This window comes from Galeopterus variegatus, unplaced genomic scaffold, assembly GCF_000696425.1.
Source record: "Galeopterus variegatus unplaced genomic scaffold, G_variegatus-3.0.2 Scaffold477, whole genome shotgun sequence".
In the NCBI taxonomy this organism is placed as follows: domain Eukaryota; kingdom Metazoa; phylum Chordata; class Mammalia; order Dermoptera; family Cynocephalidae; genus Galeopterus; species Galeopterus variegatus.
In genome coordinates, this window is record NW_007726588.1 from 1 (window position 1) to 24,388 (window position 24,388).

General features: G+C 35.7%; 1 protein-coding gene across 1 annotated transcript in view; it reads left to right on the plus strand.

Moving 5' to 3' along the window:
• Positions 1-1,400: 1,400 nt before the first annotated feature.
• The window catches only part of LOC103587685 (24-hydroxycholesterol 7-alpha-hydroxylase-like), a 32,838-nt gene continuing 9,850 nt past the window's right edge, over positions 1,401-24,388 (plus strand). The window contains 4 exon segments of the mRNA XM_008569208.1: positions 1,401-1,413; positions 2,282-2,415; positions 7,482-7,576; positions 8,423-8,512. Of these exon segments, the coding sequence (XP_008567430.1) occupies positions 1,401-1,413; positions 2,282-2,415; positions 7,482-7,576; positions 8,423-8,512 (332 nt within the window).

The window sequence follows — 24,388 nt, forward strand, 5'->3', positions numbered from 1 at the left end:
AATGAATCAATTCACACACATACATACACGCACACACACACACACACTCTCACACACACACAAAAAAACAAACAAACAACAACAACAACAACAACAAAACAAATAATCGGGGGGGGGGAAGAGGAAGATATAACAACCACAATTTTTTTTTTTTTGAAGTTCTTACAACAAGAAAATGGAGGGGACACACCTGGGTGGGAGGGGGGAGAGGGAGGAGGGAGGGAGGTTTCGGTGATGGGACACAATAGTCAACTGCATTGTATATTGACAAAATAAAAATAATAAAAAAATAAAAATAAAAATAACATAACCCCTAGGAAAGGAGGCAAAAAAAAGAATGATACAGGTTGTAATCTCAGAATTTTTCTATATACTGTATTCAAAAAAAGCATGGAGGGAAAATGGCAAACATGTCCTGAACTTTTTTTAGTAAGTTTGTTTTCTGTAGTGGTATGGGTGAATCCATTTTGAACCTATTTTTAGATGTATTATACGACTGAGTAAATGAGCAAATTTTCTAGAAGCCAGGGATTTTATTCTAGAAGATGAAAAATAAAATGTAGAAGAAAAATAAAATATAGAATGGAAAAAAAAAAGAATAGTGCTGCATATGATTGTTTCATTGTTGAAGTGTTTATCCTCCCTCAGCCTAAGAGAAGAAGTCTCCCAATTTTCCAGAATGGCATTGAGGACCATCTGTAGTATAGCCTTCATGCATCTTTCCCTGTTCACATATATTCCACCTTGTGGGCAAACTAGACCCGTTGCCATGGTCTGAACACACCCATGCTTTCTGCAGTCTTCCTGTTGTTTTTCCTTCGCATAGAATACCCACCTATTCATCTCCCCATGTTGAAGTTGTATCATTTGTTAATTCAATGTATATTTACTGATGGTAATTCTATGCAAGGAATGAATTATACTTGCGATTTTAGAGAAGGATACTTAAAGATTTTTTTCCTTTTCCTTTAGTTGGACATGAACCCCATCTGCTCTTAACTACCTTAGAATATTTTGCATCTCACAGAATAGTTTCCTTACTTGCATGATAGACCATTTAACTGTGTGCTTGTCCCTTACCTCCTACTAAGTGCATTGAAAGCAAGAGCTGTACCTTAAATGTTATAACATTGGTAGAGCCTAACTCAGCTCTGGTCTCTGCTTGGTGCTCAAGAATCTGTCAAGTTGAATGGAGTATGTAGATGCCCCATGGGCGTTAGTAGACCCAGAGACAAAAACCCTGGTTCCCACACACCCATACCACTAAAGATGTTTGCTACTGACTGCTCAGGAATTCTACCTGTACTAATAGACAAAGTGTCCAAGGCAGCACCCAGCCAGCCCTCTCCTGCAGAATGTGCTTGCTTTAGAACAAGCCTCATCCAGAGTCAAAGGGAGACATGGCTGGAGACCGTAAGTCCTGCTCTGACCCACTCATTCTCAATATGATCAGGAATCAAATGTGAAAGAGAGAAATGGGTTGACTTAATTAAACTGAGAATGTTGTTGACTTTTGTTAAGCAATACTATCAAAACCAAATTGAAAGTTGAATTGTTTTAGCTAATGTTCAAAATGCAAACTTTTACTTGAAATACTATTAACTAAACTGTCTAATTTGTTTGAAAGGCCCTGACCATACTTTGGGTGGTACAAAGATTGGTCCCCTAATCCCCTTTCAGCTGCCTTCAATCTATATATTAGATAAAGTATGACATCACTTTAGGAAAGTTTGGTGCACTTGTGTTTAGAGGGCATGGTCATCATTCCAGCTGAGATGCATGTGCCCCATTGTCCCTTTCCTAATGCTCTTTTTGAACCCTCTTGATTGAATGATTAAAAAATAAAAACAAAAATAAATCAGCAGGGAAAAGGTAGAAGAAGAAAGCCACGTGGCTTCTCATATCTTTTACTTTGTGCTTTTAATGCTAATCTTTTATTGCTTTTTCCTGAAATGGGATGAGATTTAGACAAGAAAGAGTGAGGGGAGTAAATGTTGAACACCTTTCTGATAGGGACTCTGTCATTTGATAGCAATAAGACTGTATGAACCAAAGTTGGGTACCAATCCATCACTGTACAGCAATCAACATTGGCTTAGGTTTTAGAAAAAGAGGCAATAAATGACTAAAGTTGGCATGCAAAAAGTAACAGTGATAGTAACACTTTACTTCCTGTCAGAGGAGTGTCTAACTTATGTTATGAGCTTATATTAATAACTTTCTGGCCTCCTTAGACCATCCTTTTTGGTTTTTCCTCATTTTTAAAAAATTCTCTTTACAGGTAAAGGTAAGATTAAAGTGTCTGAGGATGAACTGAAGAAACTCCTTCTAATTAAATGGTGTGTTTTGGAAACCACTTGTTTAAGAGCTCCTGGTGTCATTACTAGAAAAGTGGTGAAGATGGTTAAAATTTTGGTGAGCATTGCTTTTGTTTTAAAATAACCTTCTAGAAAAAAGGTTTTGCCCATATATTTTGTTTCTTTTGAATTAGCATATTGTTGATTTTAATTAATTAATTTCTAATTGACAAATAAAAATTGTATATATCACGTACAATATCTTGTTTTGAAATATGTATACATTGTGGAATGGCTAAATCTAATTAGCATATGCATTACCTCACATGCTTATAATTTTTTTTGTGGTGAGAACACTTAAAATCTATTCTTTTAGAAATTTTAAACCATACAATACATTTCTTTTAATTGTAGTCACCATGTTGTACATACTCTTGAACTTATTCCTCCTGCCTAACTTAAATACTGTATCCTTTGACAAACATCTCCTCAATCCTCCTTCATCCCCCCAGACCCTGGCAACCACCATTCTACTCTCTGCTTCCACAAGTTCAACTTTTTTAGGTTCCACATATAAGTGAGATCATGCAGTATTTGTCTTTCTGTGACTGGCTTATTTCACTTAGCAAAATGTCCTCCAGGTTCATTCATATTGTCACAAATGACAGAATATCCTTTTTTTAAGGGTGAACAGTATTCCATTGTGTATATATAACACATTTTGTTTATCTATTCATCTGTTTATAGACACTTAGGCTGATTCCATATCTTGGCTATTGTGAATAATGGGGCAATAAACACGGGAGTGTAGATGTCTCTTTGACATACCAATTTAATTTCCTTTGTATATATCCCCAGTAGTGGGATTGCTGGATCATATGGTAGCTCTAATTTTTAATTTTCTGAAGAACCTCCATATTGTGTTCTATAATGGCTATCCTAGTTTGCATTCCCCAACAGTGTGCAAGCGTTTCCTTTTCTCCTCTTTGACACTTATTATCTTTCATCTTTTTGACAGTAGTCTTTCCATCAGGTGTGAGATGATACCACACTGTAGTTTTAATTTGCGTTTCTGTGATGATTAGTGATGTTGACCATTTTTTCAGGTACCTGCTGGCTATTTGTATGTCTTCTTTTGAGAAATATCTATTCAGACCATTTACCCATTTTTTTAATTGAAATCAAGTTATTTGTTTTCTTACTATTGAGTCGTTTGAGTTTCTTATATATTTTGGATATTATCTCCTTATCAGATTTTTGGTTTGCAGATATTCTTCGATTCCATAGGTTGTCTCTTTACTCTTGATTGTTTCCTTGGCTCTGCAAAACCTTTTTAGTTTAATATAATCACATTTGTCCATTTTTGCCTTTGTTGCCTGTGCTTTTGGGTTCATATTCAAAAAATCATTGTCCAGACCAATGTCATGGAGCTTCCCCCCTATGTTTTCTTCTAGTAGTTTTATAGTTTCAGGCCTTAGTTTTAACTCTTTAATCCATTTTGAATTGATTTTTATATATCGTGTAAGATAAGGGTCTAATTTTATTCTTCTGCATGTGGATATCAGTTTTCCCAACACCTCTTATTGAAAAGACTGTCCTTTCCCCATTGTGTGTTCTTGGCATCTTTGTCAAAAATATATAATGGGCGGATTTATTTCTGAGCTCCCTGTTCTCTTCCATTAGTCTTCATGTCTGTTTTTATGCCAATACCATGCTGTTTTGATTAGATAGTTCTGTAGTATATTTTGAAGTCAAATAGTATGATACCTCCAGCTTTGTTCTTTTTGCTCCAGATTGTTTTGACTACCTGGGGTCTTTTGTGGTTCCATATGAATTTTAGGGTTTTTGTTTGTTTGTTTCTGTGAAAAATGTCATTAGAATTTTGATAACATATGTAATTATATAATTCCTTAAATTTCATTAAGTATTAAGTGACCCTGGAACAAGTTACTAATAAGTGTTGTGTAGCAACATTTTATCAATATAGATATTTATCTGTTGGCAACTATTTTAGCTAAAATGTAACTCTTTAATAATCATTTTGGTCATGTGATACTGAATCAGAATTAGTATAATCCTATTTAAATCAACTGAGTGGATTTGATGCTCTCTTACCTGCTTATTCACCAAGTATTTTTTCTTCAGTTCATCCTCAGACCCTTCAATCTTACCTTTATCTGTAAAGAGAATTTTTTTTAAATGAGGAAAAACCAAAAAAGATGATCTAAGGAGACCAGAAAGTCTCCTCTGACAGCAAGTAAAGTGTTACTATCACTATTACTTTTTGCATGCCAACTTTAGTCATGGGTGCTGCCTTGGACACTTTGTCTATTAGTACAGGTAGAATTCCTGAGCAGTCAGAAGCAAACATCTTTAGTAGTATGGGTGTGTGGGAACCAGAGTTTTTGTCTCTGGGTCTACTAACACCCATGGGGCATCTACATACTCCATTCAACTTGACAGATTCTTGAGCACCAAACAGAGACCAGAGCTGAGTTAGGCTCTACCAATGTTATAACATTTAAGGTACTGCTCTTGCTTTCAATGCACAACCAGTCATTCTGCGTGCCACATGTGTGGCAGCCCTGTACTTCCCTTCTTAAACTTAACACCCTGTTTGTGCTATTTCATTAGCTAAAGATATGAGACCTTTACAGGGTAATGTTATAATAAAACTGTTTTGTTATGTAACACATTAATTTGTTACATAAATAATGTTTTTCCCAAAAACCAAAATATATTTCAGATTTCAAACATTTAGGCATATGCTACTTTCCAACCAACATAATGCCCTTCTCAGTTATGCTCTTTTTGGCTTCTGCTACCCTGACCTTTAATATTCTTACACTGTTCATTTATCTTTTTTGCTTGATTATACCTCAACACTTTCTCCTTCAAATAGACACTACATTGTCCTTACTGTTCTCTTGCCTCTTTTCTTTTATCTTTTGCTCCACCACCACTTGAAGTCTATCTTCTCTGCCCTACTTTTTTCCCCTTCTAGCAGCAGGAGTTTTCCTTCGTAGATGTTTGCTTCCTGCTTATTTAATTTTACTTTTCATTTTAGGACTCTTAAAGATTATTCAGTCAATTTCCTCCCTCTCTGTATCCTGACTTTACCATAAGGTGTTGGCACAAATGTATTTGGTTTTCACTATAAAATTTCTGTGCAACTCTCTTGTTTCAGGCTGAACTTTGCACCTGATATAGTCACTCTATGTTCCACCACCCCTACACCAGCTGAACCCCTTCTCCTTTAAGAGAGTAGCTCTTGAAGAGGCTTTTAATCTCACATCTTTGTCAGAGTTATGTTCTACCAAAACTTGTCCAGGGACTAGTAAGATCACATATTTTTTCAAAAGTAATTTTACTTATTTTGACAACTTTACCAGAAGAGATACCCAGGCTCAAACACATGTACAGACGTGTACACTCTTGCATGCACAAATCCCCCACAACCACTTAGCCATACTACAACTATTGAACATTCTCTTTGTATGACCTCAGTACAGAAATCTATGTTTCACCATATTGTAAATCTGTAGTTAGAAAAAATTTTTAAACATAATTATTCATTTTTCATGCATCTAGAGAGTTTTTGTATTTATTTCATTGGCCATATAATAGTCCATTGTGTTATAGAATAAATAGTTATTTCTTGACTCATGAGAATTTATATTGTTCTCCTTTGTGGTCATTTTAATGTAATTATTTGCATATCTGTGCATAGTACATTTTCTTTTTTAATGTTTATCTTTGAATTATGTTTTAGTAGTAGATTACTAATAGGCTTTTCAGAGGCTGGTTTGGTGGAAAGAAGAAGGCTGCCTAAGTTAGGATTAATTAATAAAACCACAAAGAAGATGAACAGATTTGAACACACTATGTTAAAATTTAATTTCTTATATTTTTTACAAATATAACTCAAATTTAATGTCAACCAAATGTTTTTAAATGTCAGTATAAATACAACACAAGGATATATAATTCTAATATTGAAAGAACACATACAGATCAGTAAGTAAAGTTCTAATATCACATAGACTAACGAGGACAGGACATGAGCATAAAAGTTGATAGGATAAAATAACAACATGGAAAAATTCTCAGCAAAGATATAAAAATTTAAATGGAAACCTAAAATAACCTTACATTAAAAATGTCAGATCAACAGATAAAAGGACAAGGAAATTGACATTTTCATAAATTGTAATTAGAAACATATTTTGCTACAAAATTTCACAAAACAGTTGAACAATATGCACTAATAACCTTAAAAATACTCATGTCCTATGTCTTCTGAACATCTGTGTTAAAGGAATTTATATGAAAAATGCTTTATGGAAGAAAGTGCTCATGATGGCATTATTTATTTTAGAAAAAAACAGTAGGGAATGATTAAATTAAATATGGTTTAATGAAAGATTAAACAGTCATTGGAGGGAAAAATTTTCACAGCAGATATACAATAAAAAATACTTATGTTATAAAGTCAACAAATAAAGATTCAAAAATTGATTATTCAGGAGGTTCAAATGGACAACGAAAACCCCACTATTATTAGGTAAAAGCACTGCAGGAAAAGCTAGCCAACTGATGACTGTCATTGGGTGTTGGAGCTCTTGCTGTTTTCTTTTCTAATTTTTCTATTTTTCTGAATTTTCAGAAAAAAAAAAAAAACAACCAAAAAAAACTACTGTCCCTGCCCTGACACTATCATCAGTGTCTTCAGGGACAGGTCATCCATTGCCCCTGTCCTCAGCACTACAAAGGCCACTGCCCCTGTCTCAGAGTTAGGTTTTTCTGTTCCACAGCCTGGGGATCCACTGGATTGTCATTATCAAGAACACTTGCTACAAACCTACAAACCCCAATGTCAAACATCAGAAGCACATTAGGGTAGACTTATACTAGTTTATAGAATTTTGACATTAAGCTCATATTTTCCTCTATGTAACCAATATATATGTATATGTAACTAATAATCAGAATTAGAAATCAGTCATTGCCTAAGTTGGAAAATGGAAATGACCTGTCCAGGAAAGGGTTACATGTTTTCACCATCAATTATAAAACGTATATGTCTTCACCACAATATAGTTGTAATATTATTTTTAATGACCCAAACTCTCTTTAAAGCAGATTTCAAAGAAAAAGTGATTTTAAGTGATTTTTCTGTCATAGAGTTACACTGTTCCTTCTGGTGACTTGTTGATGTTGTCTCGGTTTTGGCTGCATAGAAATCCAAAGTATTTTCCTGAACCCGAATTGTTCAAACCTAGAAGTTATCTCTTTCAGTATATATCATTCTTTGATTTTTACTTCTTTTTATGGCAGGAGTATAAATTAATAAATTAATAAGACTATATTATTAAGCAGCCATATGTCTCTGATAACTAACAAAAAATTGCCTAGAAAGTACAGATTAGATGGTACAACATTTACAAATCAGACAGAAAAGTTTTTGGAATAAGCTCCAACTTTAAAATAGATTTTATCTGAAACCAGAAGGGCATGTTAAAATAAATATGCCTGGTTCTGATAGAAGACTTACTCTATGTTCCTCAGGCAATTGCTTTTGTTATTGGTTTCCAAGGAACACAAAAAATAAAAATAAGGCAAATTAAAACCACGATCTGCTATTTCTTTAAATTGGTGAGTTACAGGGCTAAAGAGAGTCTTTAGAGGTCATTTGTTTTGTTCTCTGCCTTCAGGTAAAACTGTCAAAAATGGCATCCAGATATATCCATTCTGCATGCCAAGCTTTCTCCAATAGGCAGGACTGTCAGTGTCTTACTACTAAATGTATTACCAAGAGAAATTTTATGATGGAGACTGAGACCTTATAAATATTCTTCTTCAATTCTAGGTCAATTCTGTGGCTGGTTTACATTATCATTTACATTTACCACTTAACAGAATTCTTTTAAAACCTTTTTCTTTATAATTTCATGTTCCAAAAACACAATTGTGTCTGATATTAATAACAGATTGGAAAAAATTACCAACAACCCTGCAACTTTCTATGCAAGGATTAGCTGTTCAAGGTCATTTTTAGCCAAAGAGAAATAAAGTTAAGCTTATTTATATAAGACTTATTTGGAAAATAATGTTTTCTTCCCACAGGAACGTTGGGAAAAGGCAAATTTAGAGAAGTATGCTTTCTTGGACTGCTTCATGGCTTTTGGAAGTGGGAAGTACCAGTGTCCTGGAAGGTCAGTGAGACAGCTGGGTCACATTTATTCAGAAAGTCTGAAGATGATGGCTAAGAGGGGGAAGGCTTTGGCTTAATCTCTCTTTTCTGTATTATCAAACTTCAGGGAAATCCAGGACAGTACATTTTGTTTGGTTGGCCAGTGGCATTGTGAGATGTCTTGGTGGGAATGTTTAAAGTGGCTTCTGATAGGAGACTCATGTGAGGAAAATGCTACATTTGCAGATGCAAGATAAAAGCAGAGTTTGTGGTTCAGATGGTCACCTCTCATGCAAGGATAATTTGAAATGGCTTCAATGCTACCTTTTGTAAAGACAAAGACAGAATACTATTTCTTTATCTACAATGTTATTATGGAGTTTTGCTGGAGTTACAGAACATCTTGAACTTGAACTTAGCATCAGTTTACTAGATGGTTTTCTTTATTGGGTTAATTTGGTTTTGTTAAAACTTCCTTTGATATCTTTCACAGTTAAATTAATCTGGTACCCAGAACTCCTCTTCAGTGTGATGCGCTGCTCTGCTGCAAGTGTCCCTCATTTAATGAGAGTTTTTTTTATGTTTATTTAATCAAGCAGAAAACTTTTTTGAACATCTAAATTGTGCCAGGTCCTCTGCTAAGCATCAAGGTTAGAGCACTGAGGAAGACAGACATGGTCCCTGACTTCTTAGAATTTACAGTCTACATTAAATGAGTCCTATTTCTTCATTGGGGGTGGTTCCATTGGAAAAGTGTTGGTACCTACTTGTAACAAAATCTCAATTAATGCACAAATCCTTTAAATTCTTACATCTGAAAAATTGTAGCTTTTTGATTTAAAATATCAGTAATCTTCATTGTTTGCACAGTAATGCAAGTTCATATTTGCAATTATTACTTACTGCACAGATTTCATTCTATCGTCCTTTTAGTCTGCATGTTTTAGAGTATTAATATGTTTTTAGTAATTGGCAACTCTCCCATAATGGTTTTAATTAGTGTTTGCCAACCATGGAAATTCAGTCCTCCTTTTTAGAAGTTATTCTAGAAATGTGAGCCTAGCAAATTGGTGCCTGTTGTTTTCTTGGAGACAACTATTTGTTCTGGGATAAGTCGTTGACCTAAACTGGCCAATCAGACTGAAAAGAGACTTTTCTTCTATGTTAGGAGAGATGTCTCCTTTATCTTCTCCCATGGGACATGAACAAGAAAGTAGATCGCCCCAGCTGTTACTACCAGCAAGTTCAGGAGGACAAAGCCTTATGATGGGATAGAGTCTGTGGATGGCAGAGCAGAGATGTGGGAAGAAGGGTCCATGTGATGTATCACTGAACTCATCAGCTTTGAGCTCATCTACTTCCTGTTAGATTATAAATGTCCTTACTTTTTAAGGCAGTTTTAGCTGAGTGTTCCTTTACTTATGGCCGAAAACATGCTGACATAGCCACCCAAAATCCCCAGCATTGAACATTGTAATTGAATGTCAGATACTTTCATGGCATAGTATAACAAAAACAACAGCAAAAACCCATCATGCTCATTCTGCCTTTTGTATTATTTTCACTTTCGAGAGCAGTTCTTAAGCCAATAACAAATTTACTGTTTTTGCTACCTATTAAGTATCAGTGTCCTTTTCTAAGTGGATTTCTAAATCTAAAGGATTTCTAAATGTGGCTTTCCTAAAAACAATAGATGTTACTTTTTTTAGATCCCTTTACATATATTCTCAATAGCAACTGAAGAGTTTTTATAATCATCTTTGACATTGAGTAGAAATATTTTAAACCAAGCACTGAAATGTTTTACAGTGAAGCACATAGCATGGGCCAATGATCAAGGATTATGTGATGACTATTGTTTATGAGAGGGGATGTTACCACCTTCTATGGTAGCTTTTGAGGCTAAAAGATATTTCCTTGAGTTTGAAAGTAATGGGTACAATAAAGGGGGCTATGGCATTGCAACTCAATCAATAGTTTATTTTTTGTACAGAAACTATTTTTAGGATGAACTGAGCTGTTACTATATGCAAAGCAATGTCCTGGGTACTGTAGGGGCTCTGGACATGAGTAAGACATGTTCTCAGCCCTCATGAGACAACAGTTTAGCGAGGGGCAAGGAGGACATTGAGTTCATAAACAACCCCAAGGATTGCAAGATGTAAGATGCCCAAGCACCACACTATGGAGACTCAATTGAGAGAGAGGGTACATCTGGTCAGGGAGATCTTAGAAGATTTCCTGGGGGAAGTAGCCTTCGAAAGGTTGGAAGAACCTTTAGTTTAAGGAAACAGAATAAGCAAAGGTTCATTAAGCATAGAGGTATGTAGTTTAGGAGTTTATGGTTTTACTGTTATTGGAACCAGATTACAGATAGTGGTGGGAAGTAAGATTGAAAAGGTACATTGGCCCAATTGGGAAGGCCCCTTAATATCTGATTTATGAGTTTGTATGCAGCTCACAAAGCATTAATAAATTATTAAAAGGTTTTGGCTAGAATGGAATAGCATGGTGCATGACTTAGGTTATAGATTGTGCTTACATTTTATGTGAGAGACATGGAGTAGTAGAATCTAATCTATCAGATCTGGAAGAAGATTAGAAATGGGGATCAATCGAGAGGAAGGATTTGAGGCGGACTGTGGCTTTGAATCAAGGTGGCTGGAAGAGATGACAGAGATGATGGAAATAGAGAAATCAGAAACAGGAGTGAGTCTGGGGGCAAGATCTTAAGTATTCCTTAGAAAACACCTAGTCTGAGGTGTAGCAAAATATATATCATATAACCAAAATTTAAAGGTTAAATATGAATGTTGAATACATGTGAGCTATTAAGAAAACAAACAAACAAATCATAGTTTAGTTTTCTATTGTTTCTGATTTAAAAGTCCTCAATTTTTCTTTTACTTATTTTAAACAGCCAAGTCAAGAAACATTTTGTTTTTAAAGAGAAATAAAATAGAAAATTGTTTAGAAAAGCTAATGACTTCGTTTGGACAATAAATAAGATAGTTCTTTCCACTAGAAATTTAATTCTTAGTATAATCCTCAGAAGACTGCACACATTCTTAATTTGTATACCAGAAGCTAATTTATTTTCTCATGTACCAAATACTCAGTGAGTCAAAGACAGTTGCCTATAATGTAGCATCATGAACACATACTCTTATGGCCTTTCAGCTGTCACCTCTTGGAGGCCACTGAGATGATATGAGAAACCCTCATACAAGTAAACATAGAAGGCTTTGCTGAGTTAACTAAATAAGTACTTGGTGCTGCCAATGGCTGCCAATCAAAAATCAGAATGGAAGAACTGTAGTTCCTACTCCTAATCATGGGAATTCTGAAAATAGGTTTGGAGGAGGAGCCCCTTGCTAGGTACTTCCCAGTGGCACAGGAAAGGAAGTCTTCCTAGTAATCCTATTCCTGAGAAGTCTGGTGGTTTTCCAGAAAACCAAGCAGGAGAAAATAGCATGAACTACCAGATTTCTTCAGAAATAGTAGCATGCAAAATGAAGTTTCGTTATAATGGACAGTCTCAATTTAAACTACGAGAAGAGTAAGACAGGGGATTTTCTGTATTGAGGAAAACATCTCTGAGCAGGTATCTCTGAGAGTTGATGATCTTAGCACAAAGGGATGTGCTTGCTATAATGGCCCACTGGAACATACGCCAAAGCCAACAAGCTTAATTTTCCTTGGTTCCCATAACTGCAAAAGGATGGCTGCTTGGCTGTATCAGTGTGCAACTTGATATGGGCTAAATTCTAGTGTAAAACAACAACCCTAATCTTTGGCATAATTAACTGGCTTACAAAGGCATGCTTGGAAAAAAAGAGGGTGTAATAAGAGTAAGCCTGTGTGACTTGAAAAGCAGAAATGTAGCATGGATCCCTCAGGAATGGAAACTGTGATTTCTACTTTTTTGTGTGGGTTTGGGTCCTTCATGTATTCAGGGGCAGTGCTAGGCCACAAAGCCATGGAATTGTCTTGAATTACTAAGGAAAATCACACAGCTATTGAAAAATTACTTAAAAGTATAAGTCCAGCTAATAATAGGTTAGTAGTACTATTATTCAACCTAACAAACATTTCTTGAGCACCTATTATTAGTATGGTTATTGTTCATTCTATAACTATTTATTGAGTGTATGCTATATGTTCTAGGAGTTACCTTGGAAAACAAACAAGATGAAGTCCATTCCCTCAAGGAGCTTATATTTTAACTCAAGTCATTTTGATAAAAACTAGGGAAATTCAAAGACATAACATTTCTAAATTGTTTGTAATGTGGCTGGGGAGATGAGACATTGCAATATGAAAAGCAAGCCCTACTTAACAGCATAAGATAGCACATGAAAAATGCCAGATGACTCATATACTTAACAAGTGCCATAGAAGTTTGGAGGAAGGGGGATTAGAGAAGACTTTTGGACTAGATGGGAATAATCAATAAACAACATAGAAGAAAGCACATCTTCCTGAGGGAAGGAAAAAAATTAAGCACTTATAGGAATGTAATATACCTACCTGTTAATGATAGCAAGGCAACTATATATTTGGGATTTTTGAAGCTCTGAGCACATTTGTTTCTATATGTTTATGTTAAATATAATGTAATTTTAATGGTTGTGCCTTATCTAGTAAAATATCTTTGCATAATCTTGTATTTGAGAAGTCCTATAAATAGCTTTCTCCCTTTTATACTTAGAAATAGCTGACTGCTTTTGAGGAATGAGCAAATTCAAATCTGTATGGATTTAATGACAAGTTGAAAATCCAATTTACTCTGAGGAATTTGTTACATAAACAAATGCATCCCCTCAACCCCAGATGTTAAATATGATTAAATGAACTGTATTTACTTGAATAATTGTTTTCCAACGTTTTCACTAGTGTGCACTGGAGGGTATATAAAAAGGGACTAGGAATGAGGGTGAGAAGTGTGCATGTAATTAATTCCAAGACTCTGAGCCAGGCATCCAGAATCCCTTATTAATTTTCAGCCATGCTTCTCTCTTATTGCTGCTTTACTAAAGAGCAATGATTCACTCAAAAGAGCACAGAAACCATTGGCAAAATTGCAGCCATTACTTTCCTAGCTGTTTCATTTTGACACTTCATTATTCAGGTCTGTCAAGAACAGAAGAAGCAATTCAAGAGTGATGTTTGGTACTTAGGCCAAAGTGCTTCTAAAACAAAACATCTTTATTTCTGAGCAAAAATTTCAGAAAGGACACCATTTTTGTGTTATTTACAAAATAGACCTCCAGCTCTGTATCAGTCCGTTTCTGTAGCTTAAAACAAAATACCTAGAACTAGGTAATTTGTAAGAAAACAAAATTTATTGCCTTCAATTTATTTTCAATTTCAAAATTTATTTCCAGTTTCAGAGGTTGGGAAGTCCAGAGTCCAGGGAACACATCTGATGAGGGTTTTCTTTGGTGGTGGCTTTATAGCAATGCAAGGGTCTCACATGGCAGAAAATGTCAGAGCAGAACGAGAGAGACCCTCACATGCTCTCCTTTTAAAGCCCTCAGAACTACACCTCTGACCACCATTTTTAATCTATTCACTACAGTATGGTCCTACAGTCCAATCACCTCTACAAGGCCCCACCTGTCAACTACTATAATAGAATTTTCCCCCCTCTTTATACTGTCTCAGTGGGAACTAAGTTTTGGGGGGACATCAATCTACAGCAAGCTTCTTTGTTGTGTGTAGAATGCCTGGACATAATGTGTATCTACGGAGAGAAATAAAGGACACTTTGGGCTGAGTATACATTTTTTTTAGTCCCATAGGCTTTCTCCCCTCATCAAACTTAGTGATTGCTCTTTAATAAGTTAGGTATCTTTGAAGTTCATAAAAAGGGTTTTGTTCCTAGGATAAGAGGACTGGAATTAAAACTGTACTATATTACAATATTGCCCATAGGTTATCATCTCCCCATCACCTACTGCCTTCTCTTCCCTTACCATAATAGTCCTACTTTTCATTTGGAGATCCATGGGATTCTGGCATGTTGATTCCACTACCAACTCTACAGAGGTGGAGCACTTCCCTCAGCCAATCAGCACATTCCATCCCTGCCCATTCCCTCCCTTCCCATAGGGATTGGTTTAGGTGCTGACAGATGTTTTAAGCAAGGCAATAAACTATCAGGATTTCTGTTGAGACTTCTGGATCAAAAATAATCATTCCTCCCAGGATGTGAATAAAAAGGCATTTGGCCCCAGAAACAGTTGGCAGTTTGAAACTATAAGTAAATGAATAATATTTGGATGAAATTGACCACATAGAGCACAGCAGCAGAGGACAAATTGCTTGATGGTAACATCACAGAGCTGCTGGAGTGATCTCTTCCTGAGCCCAGCACCAGCTCTAGGTTTTTTCAGTTATGTAAAGAAATGCATTCAGTTCAATATAGAAGCTGATCTGATGTGCATTTTCTGTTACTTTCAACCAAAAGCATCCTAAATAATATAATTTCCTTAAAAGCAAAATTTTTCTTTCATGAATTATTGAACTCCATGAAATATTATATTAGGATGTACTAACGCCATCAGTTAATAGCTTTCTAAGTAGCGTGTGCTTTTTAAAGGGGCTGAGTTTTATTTACATTGGGTATATCATAAAACAAGACTGATTATGCCTGTGTCTCAGACACCAGTGTCACCCACTGTCATAGCAGGTATGCCAGTGCCCCAGGACTCAGGTGCCACAGAAGTTCTGCCCACTCCTCAGCCCAGGACCCCAGCTCTGAAATTTCTCTGTCTGTGCTCTGAACACTGACATCACCACTGTCACAAAAGCACCTGAGCCCTTAACCCAGTTTTACTGTGGCTGATAGCACAGCCATGTGACAGACCTGTGCCAAAAGGGATTTCCTTGAGTAGGGCTTCCCCACAAATCCTACAGAATCTAGGGAAAAGGAGAACAAGAGAACCACAATAGGCTTCAATGCTGAGGACCCACAAAGCCCTTGCCACCACTGCTTTCACCACAGACAGTTAAAACCTAAGCCACTGAGGACCCCCTCCCCCACCCAATATTGACCTCAGCTGATGGAGCTGCACAAAGGCTACACCACCACACCCCATCCAGTTAGCACCATTGTACCTACCCACAGGTGAAAGACTTTCCCCACCAAATTCACTTCATAAGTCTCAAAGAAATGACTGTTACCTCAAATGTGCAGATATCATAGCAATGCCACAAGAAACATGAAAAAACAAGGAATCATGAGACCACCAAAGGAACACAATCATTTTTCAGTAACCAACTACAAAGAAATGGAGGTTTATGAATTTCCTGAAAAGGAATTCAAAATGATTATTATTTTTTTATTTTTATTTTTTAAAGATGACCGGTAAGGGGATCTCAACCCTTGGCTTGGTGTTGTAAGCACCACGCTCAGCCAGTGAGCGAACCGGCCATCCCTATGTGGGATCCGAACCCGGGGCCTTGGTGTTATCAGCACCGCACTCTCCCGAGTGAGCCACGGGCCGGCCCCCAAAATGATTATTTTAAGGAAGCTCAGCAAGATATAAGAGAACACAGATAGACAAATCAACAATATCTTTCAGAGAAATAATACATGAATAAAACAAAAAGTTAAACGGAGATAAATGGTTTTAAAAATCAAACAAAAATTTTGGAACTGAAGAATACAGTGAAGGAAATGAAAAAATGCAGTAGAGAGCTTCAACATCAGATTCAATTAAGTAGAAGAAAGAATCTATGAACTTGAAGATAGGTCTTTTGAAATTATCCTTTCTGAGCAGAAAAAAATGAAAAGGAGTAAAGAAACCCTATGGGACTTAACCAAACCAGCATTTATATTATAAGAGTCACAGAAGGAGGTGAGAGAGAAAGGGGAGAAAAACTTATTTAAAAAAATAATGGCTGAAAATTTCCCAAATCCTGGGAGAAATATGGACATCCAGACTTATTAAGCTCAAATGACCCCAAACAGGTTCAACCCAAAGGGAACTTCATGGAGACACATTATAATCAGATTGTCAAAAATCAAAGACAAAGAGAATTTTGAGAGCAACAAGAAAAAAGTTACTAGTTTCATATAAGAGAACCTCCTAAGGTTACCAGAAGATTTCTTAGCAGAAACCTTGCAGGACAGAAGAGAATGGGATGATATATTCAAAGTGCTGAAAGAAAAATCTGGAAACCTTAATAACAATAATAATACCTTATCAATAATATCTGGCAAAGCTGTCCTTCAGAAATGAAGATGAGGTAAAGATTTTTCCAAGACAAAAAAAAAGCTGAGGAAGTTCATCACCACTAGACATGCCTTACAAGAAATGCTAAAGGGAGTTCTTCACACTGAAATGATTGTACACTAATTAATAACATGAAAACATATGAAAGTATAAAATCCATTGGTAATGTTAACTATATAATTCAATTCAGAATACTCTAATACCGTGATGGTAATGCATAAATCACTTTTAACTTTAGTAAAAAGGTTAAAACACGAAAGTATTAAAAATAGATATAATACTTTTAATATTTTGTTAAGAGATACACAGTATAAAAAGATGTAAATTGTGACATCAAAAACATGAAATGTGTATGTGTTGGGAGAGGAGATGTAAAAGTATAGAGGTTGTAAACAATTGAAGTTCAAAGAACCCTTGGATAGCTTAGCCATTAGAGCAGAGAACAGGTTTTATCAGGTTAAAATAGACTATTATAATGATAAGAAATTTTCTGTAAACCTCATGGTAACCACAAAGTAAAAACCTACAGTAGATACACAGAGATAAAGAGAAAGGAATCAAAGAATACCACTACAAGAAAAAAAAAAGCATCTAATCACAATGGAAAACAGCAAGAGAGAAACAACGGGACAAAGAAACTACAAAATAATCAGAAAATTTTTACAAAATCTCAATAATAAGTCCTTACCTATTAATGATTACTTTAAACATAAGTGGATTATTCAGTCAAAAGACATAAAATGGCTGAATTGATTTTTAAAAAATTAAAAAGATTAAAGTATGTGCTGCCTATAAGAGACTTTAGCTTCAAAGATATACATAAGTTGAAAATGAAGAGATGGAAAAAGATATTCCATGCAAATAGAAACCAAAAGAGAGCAGGAGTAGCTATAATTATATCAGACAAAATAGGCTTTAAGTCAAAAACTTTAAAAAGAGACTTGGGATAACAATTGTAAATATATACACAGAGCATCAGAGCACCAAAATATATAAAGCAGATATTAACAGATCTGAAGGGAGAAATAGACAGCAACATAATAATAGTAGGGGACTTAAATACCCCACTTCCAACAATAAATAGATCATCCAGATAGAAAATCAATAAGGAAACATTGGACTTGAACTACACTTTAGACCAAACTACCACTTCAGATCTAACAGACATGTACAAAACATTCCATCCAACAGCAGTAGAATACACATTTTTCTCAAGCATACGTGGAGCATTCTCCAGTATAGACCAAATAGTAGACCACAAAGAAAGTCTTAACAAATTTAAGAATATTAAAATCATATCAAGTACCTTTTCAACAACAATGATATGAAAGTAGAAATCAGTAACAGGAGGAAAACTAGAAAATTTACAAATATGTGGAAATTAAACAACAGACTACTGAACAACAAATGGGTCAATGAAGAAATCAAAAGAGAAATTAAAAAAATATCTTGAGACAAATGAAAAATGGAAACACAGCTTACCAAACTTATGGGACACAGTAAAAGCAGTTCTAAGTGGGAGGGAGGTGTATTGTGACAAAAGCCTACATTAAGAAAAAAGGAAGATCTAAAATAAATAACCTAGCTTTACATCTCAAGGAACTAGGAAAAAGAAGAACAAACCAAGCCCAAAGTTAGCAGAAGTATAGAAATAAAGATCAAAGCAGAAATAAATAAAATGGAAACAAGTAAAACAATAGAAAAAAATCAACAAAATGAAGACTTGGTTTTCTTGAAAAGATAAACAGAATTGACAAGCCTTTAGGTACAGTAAGGAAAAAAGAGAGAAGGCAAATAAATAAAATAAGAAATTATAGATGTTACAACTTATACTACAGAAATACATAGGATCATAATAGACTACTATGTACAATTAAATACAAATAAGTTGCATAACCTAGAAGAAATAGACAAATTTCTATAAAACTACAATCTACCAAGACTGAATCATGAAGAAATAGAAAATCTGAATAGACCAATAACAAGTAAGGACATTGAATCTCCCATCAAAGAAAAGCCCACCTGATGGTCTCACTGCTGAATTCTACCAAACATTTAAAGAATTAATGTGAGTACTTCTCAAACTCTTCTAGACAATTGAAGATTACACTCATTTTATGAGGACAGCATTACTCTGATACCAAAGCCAGACAAGGACACTACAAGAAAAGAAAACTACAGGTCAATATTCCTGATGAACCTAGATGCAAAAATCTTCAACAAAATACTAGCAAACCAAATGCAACAGCACATTAAAAGAATCACATACTAGGATCAAGTAAGATTTACCCCTGGGATGCAAGGATAGTTCAACTTATGCAAATCAGGAAACATGATACACCACATTAACAGAACGAAGGACAAAAATCATATGATCATCTCAATAGATGCAGAAAAAGCATTTGACAGTATTTGATATAGTTCTATCCCATTATTCTCTTCCCATTTTATTCCATTTTATTTTCTTTATTTAATAGAAAGCATCCATCTGCTTACCCTACCAGATTATACCCTCACCATTATTCCCAATCAAAATTTTGGTACCCCAGCTGTAGTGTTTCATGTAGGCAGATATTCTTTGTAATTTTGATATTGTGTGCTAAAATTAAAAGGTTTGATAAACATCTGTTTGTTTGTTTGTTTTTTCTTTTCTCCTTGTCAGGTTCATCTAGATGAACAATTCTCAAAATGTGGTTCCCAGACCACCAGGAGTAACATGACCTGGAAACTTGTAAGAAATGCAAATTGTTGTGCCCGGTCCTAGACGTCCTGAATCAGAAACTGCAGGGTGGGACCCAGCAATCTGTGTGTCAGCAAGCCCTCCAGTTGATTCCGATGCACACTAAAGTTTGAGAATCATGGGTCTAGATTATTTTGCCTCTTGCTACCAAATTGGTTTTATTTTTCTAAAAGATTTCTTAGGGGGATGAGGTTATGGAAAAAATACTTTTCCTTTAGCTTGAACAATGTCTTTGTAACTGTCTGTATGCGGCCTTCTCTGAATTCCAGGGCAAGATAATTCTATTTTCACAAGCTGCAGCTGATAGCAACTAGGAATAGTGATATACTTCAGAGCCACTGCTCTTGGCAACAGTGACAGTTTCCCAGTGCATGCTGACATTGCCTGCAGTGACTACTAGGGGGGAAAAAGATTTTCACTTTAAAAATGAGAAAGGAACTTAGTCTCAAAATCAAGACATCTGAAACTGAAATCATTATTTTCCCCCTATCCTAGCATTCCTTTAGCACCCTCTATTTATTTTCAATGTGTCAGTATTCTCTTAGACACCTAGGTTTCTGGAGTTGTCCTTTGCTCCACCTTATTTCTGGCCTTCCATGTCCATTTCCTCCTCTTAAACCAGTTCTTCATCACCTCAGTATCAGGTGATTGATATCATTTCCTAACACTTCTCCCTGGCTGAGTCTATTACTTCTTCTTTCAGTACATGTTACTCACAAAATACAAATTAATTTTCCTTAAATAATAACCTCTATCACTTGTTAAGACTCTGGTGTTGCTGCCTGCTGGCCAAACTCATTAGCCTAGAACTCTGGGCTTTCCATAATCTAACACCAGTTGTGCCTTTTTAAAATCTGGGAATGCCCTCCCCAGCAGGTCTACCTGCTATCCCCTGACCACCAGTGTTCTTTCTTTCCCTTGCTCATGCTGCCTGCTGGCTCTGGAATGCCTTCACTCAACGAGTCTACTTATTTAAAGCCTGCCCTTTCTCTCAAGGTCTAGCTCAGGTTTCACCTCCATGGAAAGTCAGTGTTGATCACTCCAGGTTACATGGGTGTGTTCTCTCCAGACTCCAAATTGTGTTTCCACCTTCATCTTATATTGTTACCTTTTCTGTCTCTCCATGTACATTACTAGTAATGTGTTTTGTAGGACTTTTTGCACTCAATGCCTGGGTAGTGTTCCTTGAACAAGTATCTGCAAATGGGGAAAACATACAAGTACTAAGTATTTAAGGAATTTTCAACATGTTTATATTTTAATGAGCTTTATTTGTAGCTGTGTAATGTTGTTCTTGTAAGTGTAAAAACTAAATCTGTTGTAAATAATATGCTTCATTATTTTCACTATTTTGACATCAGAAGTATCAAGAGAACATTCCTAACATGAACATAGCTCAGCTTGCTTCTGAAGAACTTCTATAAAAATACAAACTTATGAAGCCCATTTTCTTTGACATAAAGAGCTTTTAAAGTTGCAGATATGTATATGTCAGTTTCTGGTATTTTAGACATTGAGCAAACTTCAATAACATGGTAAAGGCTTAAAAATGACTAACTGAGATAATTCTACTAGAATATCCAAATATTCATATTTGGAGAAAATAAAATTTTCAGCATATCTATTATTATTGTTCTATCAATTTGTCTTACTTTTCCTTTAATTAAGATGTCAAAAGGGTTAGAACTAATACTAAATGTAGTATTACTATTAATACTATTTTAACAGCTAATATTAATTTAACAACTAAACTAACAACACTAAAAAATAAAAGAAAAATATTAAAGACTCAGTAACTTAAAATGCACAGTAGAATTGTTTAAAACTTGACTTATAGTTTATCTTTAAGGAAATGCAGTTTTATCACTTGTAAGAACATCACAGAGACTAAAATTAATTATGAAATGCTGCCTTATAGATTGTAGTGGAAAGTTATTTTAAATAAATTGGTAAATATTACTTCTAATTATGCCTTTTATTTGAAATTTTCTGTGATTCCTGTTTTCTCATTTACTGCCTCTTTGGATTTTTTCTAATACATATTTTTCTGCTTGAAGGTTTTTAAATTTTATTTGTTTTAATTGATGAGTAAAAATTGTATATATTTATGGAATACAACATGATGTTTTAATATATGTATATGTTGTGAAATGGTAAAATCAACCTGTTTTACGTATGCATTACCTCACATACTTATTTTTTGTGGTGAGAACACTTAAAATCTACTCTCTTGGCAATTTTCAAATACACAATATATTGTTATTAACTATAGTCACCATGTTGTACAGTAGATCTCTTGAACTTATTTCCTCTGTCTAAGTGATATCTTGTATCCTTCAGTTAACATCTCCCCAATCCCCCACCCCAAGCCTTTGGTAATCACTGTTTCCAATTATTTCTAATGAAAATATACATGGTATTACCAAAAGGTTTAAAATTGTGCTCTACAGTAGCTTATGAACTTTGGTCTTGTTACTTACTCATTTGTTTAGCAAACCATTTTAATGATAGGGGAAGTATTTACTGAGAGACTCCTATGTACAATAATGTTAAAAGAAGCCCCATTTTCACACATAGGTATAATTGTTCCATAAGTACAGTCTATCACTGGCTTAATAATGTTATGCTTTCAGGATCAAAGTTATAGCACTGTCACATGGCGCATTCAAACCCCTCCTGCTCTCCAGCTGCATCTCTCATCACTTACCTTCTGCGTGGAGTAAACAACTTGCAGGCCCTAGGTATTCCAAGGCCCCTTCTAAGTCTGTGCCTTAGGACAGGTTATCTCTCTGCCTAGGTGTCTTCTTCACTGGAACAGCTTCCACCCTGCCCCTCCAAATTGTTTCTTGTCTTTATTGTTTGTTGCAGTGTCTCTAGGGACTTGAGAGGAATGCCAGGGGTCTTTTACCCCAGGATGCTGATCTCAGAGAAGTTGGGAATCACTGCACTGGTATATCAAGCTAGTATTAGAGAAGGGTTTAAAACAATTACGAGAATGTAGGATTTGTTTGGATAAAGCATGGATCCTAAATAACTGTTCTATTAATTCACAAATGCAAAATTAGCCCCTATTTGGTAGAACTGCCCAGTAAATGTTGAATACTAGGAAGTCACTGCTTATTCTACTGAGCACAAAGTGTCAGCTTAGTTATTTGAGAGTGATGAGAAATGGTCGTCTTGTGTAAGTGGGAACTTTATGTCTAATTTCACATGTTGGTACTCCTGCCACCTTTCCCTTTTGACAGGGTAGCTCATGCCTTCCGTGAAACACTTCATGAGGCTCCAGAGGTACCACCTTTTTGTTATCCTGCCCCTCTGGGTATTTCTTCCCAGTCTCCTTCACTTGTTTTCCTCACTTTCCTTACTTCCAAATTTTGGAGTGTCCTAGGGCTATTTCTTCAGATTTTTTTTTTTTTTGGTCCTGTCTATTTAACTTACTTCCTAAGTGATTTTATACTGTCCCATGCTTGTAATAATTGTCTAGATAATGACCACTCCCATATTTCTATCTTTTATATCTCCAGCCCTGAGTGAATCCTTCTTACCACCAGGCTCATTTGCTCAGCTTCCATTCAACATGTCCCTTGGATGTCTAAAAGGCACTGGGTGACAGAAAGATATACTTAACAAGTCCAGAACCGACACCAGATTACAGTTCCCTCAACTGACTCTTCCTTCCGTTTTCCCCGTTGCTGAGGTAAATAGCTATATCCTTGCATTTCCTCAAGTTAAAAACTTTGGAGTCATCCCTGAGTCCTTTGTGTCTTTCACATCTATTTTTTTTTTAACTATAAAAACAAATTTATTAACTAAAACATTAGATATATCATACATTGTAAATAAAACAGTAGAAAAATGTATTGCCAACAGTTAAATGTGAATCCTGTTCTAGAAACTGCTATTCTAGTTCTTTTGATTAAGCTCTCCACGGTAACTGTTCTCGCTTCAATTATGAGCATAAGATGAATGTTTCACCACTCTTTAGTATGCAACAGCTATTGTCCGTTAATGAATAAAGAAGCCACCATCTCCCTCGGATTCTTTCTGCCACATATTCAGTCTATAACAAAATATAACTTGTATCCCATAAAAGTCCCAGTCTCCTAAGGTTTAGTGCTGCTATATTTTATGAGTTGATAAGAGCTTCTCTTTCCTATTATTTAAAGTCCCCTTCTCTGAACACAATAAACATTATGACTGACATCAAAGATTTACATGATTTTCTGTCCCACCTCTATGCTCTTTCATTCAGACATTATTTACTTTTAGAAAGCACAGACCTGTCTCTTCAAGGAACTTAGTTAATAATGACCTTCACCTAATAAAGTAGGCCCGTTCATCCTATTGATTCTTGCCCATGTACCACCATTAAAGGTGTGTAAGGATGCATAATACCAACACATTTCAAAGTGCAGGTTGAAACTCATAAATAGTAGCCTATTCAAGAAACCCTAAATAATAAAATATTTTAAAACCTCAAGGTAACTGGCCATTCCCAAATGTCCTGGTACCTTTGATATATATCATATCATGACTTTTAATATTTTTTTTACTTTTAATTATCTTGCAGTATATATTAGAGGTTAATTTTGGAGAACTAGAGAGTGGGGGCCGACCCGGTGGCGCACTGCGCTAGTGAGCTGCTTGGGAAGCGCGGCAGCGCTCCCGCCGAGGGTTCGGATCCCACATGCAGACCGGTTCCCGCTCACTGGCTGAGCGAGGCGCGGGGGCCACGCCGAAGGTTGCGATCCCGTTGCCGGTCCCAGTCCGGTGCGGGGGCGACACTGAGGGTTGCGATCCGTTGCCGGACACGGAAAAAAGACAAAAAAAAAAAGAACTAGAGAGTGTGTTATGCGCTGCATAAAACCTCTGATGTTCTACAATTTTGGTCCTTTGGTAGCAGCCTCAGCATGCT